The 6,852-nt window shown below is 52.8% G+C and overlaps 1 protein-coding gene across 1 annotated transcript in view; it reads left to right on the top strand.

The window, feature by feature from the left end:
• LDLR (low density lipoprotein receptor) overlaps positions 1-6,200 on the top strand; it is a 49,695-nt gene extending 43,495 nt beyond the window's left edge. Inside the window, exons 14-17 of the mRNA XM_031934724.1 lie at positions 483-525; positions 663-921; positions 3,180-3,337; positions 4,915-6,200. Of these exons, the coding sequence (XP_031790584.1) occupies positions 483-525; positions 663-921; positions 3,180-3,337; positions 4,915-4,950 (496 nt within the window). The 3' untranslated portion in view covers positions 4,951-6,200. The remainder of the gene's footprint in view (positions 1-482; positions 526-662; positions 922-3,179; positions 3,338-4,914) is intronic.
• The last annotated feature ends 652 nt before the right edge of the window (positions 6,201-6,852 follow it).

Genomic DNA, 6,852 nt, shown 5'->3' with positions numbered 1-6,852 from the left:
AACTCCTGACCTCAGGCAACTTGCCCACCTCAGCCTCCCAAAGTGCTTGGATTACAGGTTTGAGCCACTGGGCCTGGTTTTTTTTTTTTTTTTTTTTTGAGATGGAGTCTCACTCTGTTGCCAGGTTGAAGTGCAATGACGAGATCTTGGCTCACTGCAACTCCATCTCCCGGGTTCAAGTGATTCTCCTCCCTCAGCCTCCTGAGTAGCTGGAATTACAGGTGCCCACCACCACGCCCACCTAATTTTTTATTTTTAGTAGAGATAGGGTTTCACTATGTTGATCAGGCTGGTCTTGAACTCCTGACCTCAGGCAACTTGCCCACCTCAGCCTCCCAAAGTGCTGTGATTACAGGCGTGAGCCAACATGCCCGGACCAAAATATGCTCATTTTAATAAAATGCAGAGGTAAGTTGACGAAAATTTCACCCGCGACCTTGTCAACCACCTGGAATGAAAGCCTCTGCGGCCCTCCCCTAAAGATTCATCAATGTGAGGCTCAAGAACCTTCTCAGGCTGGGCTCGGTGCCTCATGCCTGTAATCCCCACACTTTGGAAGGCTGAGACAGGAGAATCACTTGAGTTCAAGACCAACCTGGGCAACATAGCCAGACCCCTATTTCTATCCTCCCTAAAAAAAACCTTCTTAAACTGGAATGGAGTCCCACAACTTTGATAACTCACAAATAAGCCCGTGTGGCCTCTCGCAGACTCGGGAAGTTCTCCAAGTGCCCAGGGCGATGTGCTGGGCACTTTCCTGGCTGTCAGTGCCGTCCTCTGCCTGCTCCATTTCTTGGTGGTCTCCCTTTAGACCTGGGCCTCACTCTTGCTTCTCTCCTGCAGCTCTGGGCAATGCTGCTGGCAGAGGAAATGAGAAGAAACCCAAGAGCGTGGGGGCTCTGTCTATCATCCTCCCCGTTGGTAAGTGCGGGCCAGTCCCCTGCATCCCCCGGGTCACAGCCTCCCCCGTCCCCCAGCATCCCCCGGGTCACAGCCTCCTGCAATGTGACCTCGTGCCTGGCTGGTTGGGCCTGTTCACCTTTTCTCCCGGGCAGGATACAGCCCCACTGAGTGTCCTTTATCACCCCGACAGCCTCTCCCGGCTTCGGGCTGACAGTGACAAGATCAGACAGCTAAGGGGTCCGATGGAGGACGTGGAGCTGGGTCCTCTGCTGCGGAAATGGCCTCACCCAGACTTGAGTGCCTTCTGGGGAACTGGTTCTATTGCAGGGGACTGTGGAGAGGCTCACTCTCGCTGCCTCGCTCGTGCTCATCCTAACTCACATCACATTTCTTTTTTCTTTTTTTCTTAAATTTTAAGAAAAAAGAAATTTACTTAAGGCTTGAGCCACCGCGCCCGGCTATTTATTTTTTTTGAGACGGAGTCTCACTCGGTCGCCCAGGCTGGAGTGCAGTGGCTGGATCTCAGCTCACTGCAAGCTCCGCCTCCCGGGTTCACGCCATTCTCCTGCCTCAGCCTCCCACATAGCTGGGACTACAGGCGCCCGCCACCTCGCCTGGCTAGTTTTTTGTATTTTTAGTAGAGACGGGGTTTCACCGTGTTAGCTAGGATGGTCTCGATCTCCTGACCTCGTGATCCGCCTGTCTCGGCCTCCCAAAGTGCTGGGATTACAGGCTTGAGCCACCGCGCCCGGCCGAAATTTAATTTTTTTTAGAGACAGAGTCTTGCTCTGTCACCCAGGCTGGAGTGCAGTGGCGCAATCATGCCTTGCTGTAGCCTCAATGTTTGGGCTCAAGTGATCCTCCCACCTTGGCCTCCCGAGTAGCTGGTACAAGCCACTGTACCCCGGTTCCTATTTCTTAAAAAGTCACAGCCTTGTGTGTGGCTAATCCTGGACAGAAGTATGGAGGAAGTCAGCTACTTTTGGGGTGTGGCTCACCCAGTGGGCTTCAGGTTAGATATTCCTTATACTTACAAGGCTGGACGCCGTGGCTCATGCCTGTAATCCCAGTACTTTGGGAGGCTGAGGTGGGTGGATCGCTTGGGCTTAGGGCTTCGAGACCAACCTGGGTAACATGGCAAAACCCTATCTCTACAAAAAGTGTCACCTGGGCAGGTGACACTTGCCTGTGGTCCCAGCTACTTGAGGGGCTGAGGCAGGAGGATTGCTTGAACCTGGGAAGTCAAGGTTGCAATGAACTGAGACTGCGCCACTGCACTCCAGCTGGGCGACAGAGCAAGACTCCGTCTCAAAAAAAATAAATAAATAAAATTCTTATGGATAGATTGGCCTATTTTCTGTTTGTTTGTTTTTTCTTTTTGGTGTTTGTTTGGTGTTTTTTTTTTTGAGATGGAGTCTTGCCCTGTCACTCAGGTTGGAGTGCAGTGACACGATCTTGGCTCACTGCAACCTCCACCTCCTGGGTTCAAGCAGTTCTCCTGCCTCAGCCTCCCGAGTAGCTGGGATTACAGGCACGCACCACCACACCTGGCTGGTTTTTGTAATTTTAGTAGAGATGGGGTTTCACCTCATTGGCCAGGCTGGTCTCAACCTCCCGACCTCAAGTGATCCACCCAACTTGGCCTCCCAAAGTGCTGGGATTACAGGCGTGAGCCCCCACTGTCAACGCAAAAAAAAAAAAAATAGCCGGACATGGTGGTGCATGTCTATAGTCCCAGCTATTCAGAAAGCTGAGTTGGGAGGATCCCTTGAGGCCAGGAGGTTGAGGCTGCAGTGAGCTATGATGATGCCACTGCACTCTAGCCTGGGGCACAGAGCAAGACACTTTTTTTTTTTTTTTTTGATGGAGTCTTGCTCTGTCACCAGATTGGAGTGCAGTGGTGCGATCTCAGTTCACTGCAATCTCCGCCTCCCGGGTTCAAGCAATTCTCCTGCCTCAGTCTCCCGAATAGCTGGGACTACAGGTACTCGCCACCATGCCCAGCTAATTTTTGTATTTTTAGTAGAGACAGGGTTTCACCATGTTGGCCAGGCTGGTCTCGAACTCCTGACCTCATGATCTGCCCGCCTTGGCCTCCCAAAGTGCTGGGATTACAGGGGTGAGCCACCGCACCCAGCCCGCAAGACTATCTCTAAACAAACATAAAAGACCAGGAGTCCAGGTGATGGTACGATGCCCGTGTTTTCGCTCGAGCCACGGAGCCGGGTCTCTTGTCTTGAGGGGAGCTGTGTAACAGAGTGTGCCTCTCCCTACAGTGCTCCTCGTCTTCCTCTGCTTGGGGGCCTTCCTCCTCTGGAAGAACTGGCGGCTGAAGAGCATCAACAGCATCAACTTTGACAACCCTGTCTATCAGAAGACCACAGAGGATGAGGTCCACATTTGCCGCAACCAGGACGGCTACAGCTACCCCTCGGTGAGTGACCCCCTCTAGAAGGCCAGAGCCCATGGCGGCCCCCTCCCGGCTGGAGGCATACGATTCTCAAGGGACCAGGCCGAGGCTTCCCCAGCCCTCCAGATGGAGGACAGCATTAGGTGAATGCTTCTGTGCGCTCGTTCAGAATGTCAGCGGACAACGGCTTCGGTGATGTAGAAGAACGCTGGATCAGCGAATAGAGTTCCATCAGATGGTGACGGAGCAAAGAAAGTCAAAAGGAGTTCAGAGGCCGGGCGTGGCGGCTCAGGCCTGTAATCCCAGCACTTTGGGAGGCCAAGGTGGCGGTCGGATCACCTGAGGTCAGGAGTTCAAGACCAGCCTGCCCAACATAAGGAAACCCCATCTCTACTAAAAATACAAAAAATTAGCTGGGCGTGGTAGCGGGCGCCTGTAATCCCAGCTACTTGGGAAGCTGAGATAGAAAAATCGCTTGAACCTGGGCGGCAGAGGTTGCATTGAGCCCAGATCGCGCCACTGCACTGCAGCCCAGGTGGCAAGAGCAAAACTCCATTTCAAAAAAAAAGGAGTTCAGAGGCCAGACACGGTGGTTCATACATGTGATCCCAGAACCTGGGGAGGCTGAGCAGGAGAATCACCTGAGCTCAGAGTTCAGGACCAGCCTGGGCAGCATAGCAAGACCCCATCTCTGCAAAAAAATAAAAATTTAGCCCAGACAAGCGCCTATGGTTACAGCTACTAGGGAGGCTAAAGCAGGAGGTCAAGACTGCAGTGAGTCGTGATTGCAGCACTGCACTCCAGCCTGGGTGACAGAGCAAGACCTTGTCTCTTAAAAAAAAAAACAAAACAAAACTCAAGGGTTTCCAGAGGGCTGGGAGGGAGGAAGGGAGAGGCGGTTTTTGTGTGTGTGTGTTTTGTTGTTGTTGTTGTTTTGAGACAGGGTCTTGCTTTGTCACCCAGGCTGGAGTGCAATGTTGCGATCTTGGCTCACTGCAACTTCTGCCTCCTGGGTTCAAGCGATTCTCATGCCTCAGCCTCAGCCTCCTGAGTAGTTGGGATTACAACACTATGCCCGGGTAATTTTGTATTTTTAGTAGAGATGAGGTTACGCCATGTTGCCCAGACTGGTCTCGAACTCCTGACCTCAAGTGATCCACCCGCCTTGGCCTCCCCACGTGCTGGGATTGCAGGCATGAGCCACCATGCCCGCCTTGATCTTCAGACAAGGGGTTTAGGGTAGGTAGGCTTCTCTGAGCCAGAGGAACAGCCTGTGCAAAGGCCCTGAGGCTGGACCGTGCCTGTTGGGTTTGAGGCCGTTGTAGGTGGAGCAAAGAGAAGGGTAAAAAGGCAGGAGGCGACCAGGCTGGTTGTGCAGAGCCTTGTGGGCCACTGGGGAGGACTTTGGCTTTTGCCCTGAGAGCGGTGGGAAGTGACTGAATCATGTACTCACCGTCTCCCTCTGGCGGCTCCTGGGGGAACATGCTTAGGGATCAGGATGTGGGAGGCTGCCGAGCCCAGGAGGTGAGAAGTAGGTGGCCTCCGGCCGAGGTTCCTGAATGCTGGACTGATAGTTTCCGCTGTTTACCATTTGTTGGCAGAGACAGATGGTCAGTCTGGAGGATGACGTGGCGTGAACATCTGCCTGGAGTCCTGTCCCTGCCCAGAACCCTTCCTGAGACCTCGCCGGCCTTGTTTTAGTCAAAGAGAAGACCAAAGCATTGCCTGCCAGAGCTTTGTTTTATATATTTATTCATCTGGGAGGCAGAACAGGCTTTGGACAGTGTCCATGCAGTGGCTTGGGTTGGGATTTTTGGTTTCTTTCTTTCCTTGTGAAGGAGAAGAGAAACAGGCCCAGGGGTGCCAGGATGACACCTCCATTTAGAAGGTTTCAGTTTCTCTCCACCATCACCGTGACCCAATCCTCAAACATGGAAGATGAAAGGGCAGGGGATGCCAGGTCCAGAGAAGCAAGTGGCTTTCAACACACGACAGCAGATGTCACCAACGGGACCCCAGCCCCGCCTCGCCCACCAATCTCTAAGCGGGACCCCCAGCCCCGCCTCGTCCACCAATCTCTAAGCAAAACCCTTCAACTCAGGAGTCAACGCGTTTACCTCTTCTATGCAAGCCTTGCTCGACAGCCCAGTTAGCTTTGCCCTGTCACCCCCGAATCATGACCCACCCAGTGTCTTTCAAGGTGGGCTTGTACCTTCCTCAAACCAGGAAAGGGATTCATGGCGTTGGAACTGATCTGGCTGAATCTGTGGTGGCACCGAGACCAGACTCATTCACCAAATGATGCTACTTCCCAGTGGGAGAGCCTGAGTCTCTGGTCACCCTTAATATTTATTAAGTGCCTGAGACACCCGGTTACCTTGGCCATGAGGACACGTGGCCTGCACCCAGGTGTGGCTGTCAGGACGCCAGCCTGGTGCCCATCTTTCCCACCCCTACCCACTTCCATTCCTGTGGTCGCCTTGCACTTTCTCAGTTCAGAGTTGTACATTGTGTAAATTCAGCATCTGTGTTATTTTGCACTGTTTTCTGTCGTGTGTGTTGGGATGGGATCCCTGGCCAGGGAAAGCCCATGTCAATGAATGCCAGAGACAGAGAAGGGCAGGTTGACCAGGACTTCAAAGCCGTGACAACCATTGTCTTCTTTATGTCTGCTCACCTAGTGCCTCCACTACTATGCAAATGCCTCCAAGCCATTCACATCCCCGATCTTGTCATTGATGGGTATGTGTTTAAAACATGCATGGTGAGGCCGGGCGCAGTGGCTCACACCTGTAATCCCAGCACTTTGGGAAGCCCAGGAGGGCGGATCATCTGAGATTAGGAGTTGGAGACCAGCCTGGCCAACATGGTGAAACTCTGTCTCTACGAAAAATACAAAAGGTAGCTGGATGTGGTGGTGCGCGCCTGTAATCCCAGCTACTCAGGAGGCTGAGGCAGGAGAATCGCTTGAACCCAGGAGTTGGAAGTTGCAGTGAGCTGAGATCGTGCCATTGCACTCCAGCCTGGGTGACAAAAGCGAAACTTGTTTCAAACAAAACAAAACAAAACAAAACAAAAAACATGCCTGGTGCATCAGCAGCCTGTGGCCTCTGGCCAAGCATGGCGAGGCTAAGGTGGGAGGATGGTTTGAGCTCAGGCATTTGAGGCTGCTGTGAGCTATGATTATGCCACTGCACTCCAGCCTGGGCAACATAGTAAGACCCCATCTCTTAAAAAATGAAGTTGGCCAGACACAGGTGCCTCATGCCTGTAATCCCCTGTAATCCCAGCACTTTGGGAGGCTGAGTCCGAAGGATCACTTGATCTCCTGACCTCATGATCTGCCCACCTTAGCCTCCCAAAGTGCTTGCATTATAAGCGTGAGCCACCACGCCCATCCAACGCCTGGCTAATTTTTGAATTTTTGGTAGAGACGGGGTTTCACCATGTTGGTCAAGCTTGTCTTGAACTCCTGACCTTGGGTAATCTGCCCACCTCAGCCTCCCAAAGTGCTGGGATTACAGGTGTGAGCCACCGTG

The sequence above is a fragment of the Piliocolobus tephrosceles genome, chromosome 21 (genome assembly GCF_002776525.5).
Source record: "Piliocolobus tephrosceles isolate RC106 chromosome 21, ASM277652v3, whole genome shotgun sequence".
Classification (NCBI taxonomy): domain Eukaryota; kingdom Metazoa; phylum Chordata; class Mammalia; order Primates; family Cercopithecidae; genus Piliocolobus; species Piliocolobus tephrosceles.
Note: the sequence above shows the minus strand (reverse complement) of the source record. Positions and strands in the feature narration are given on the sequence as shown.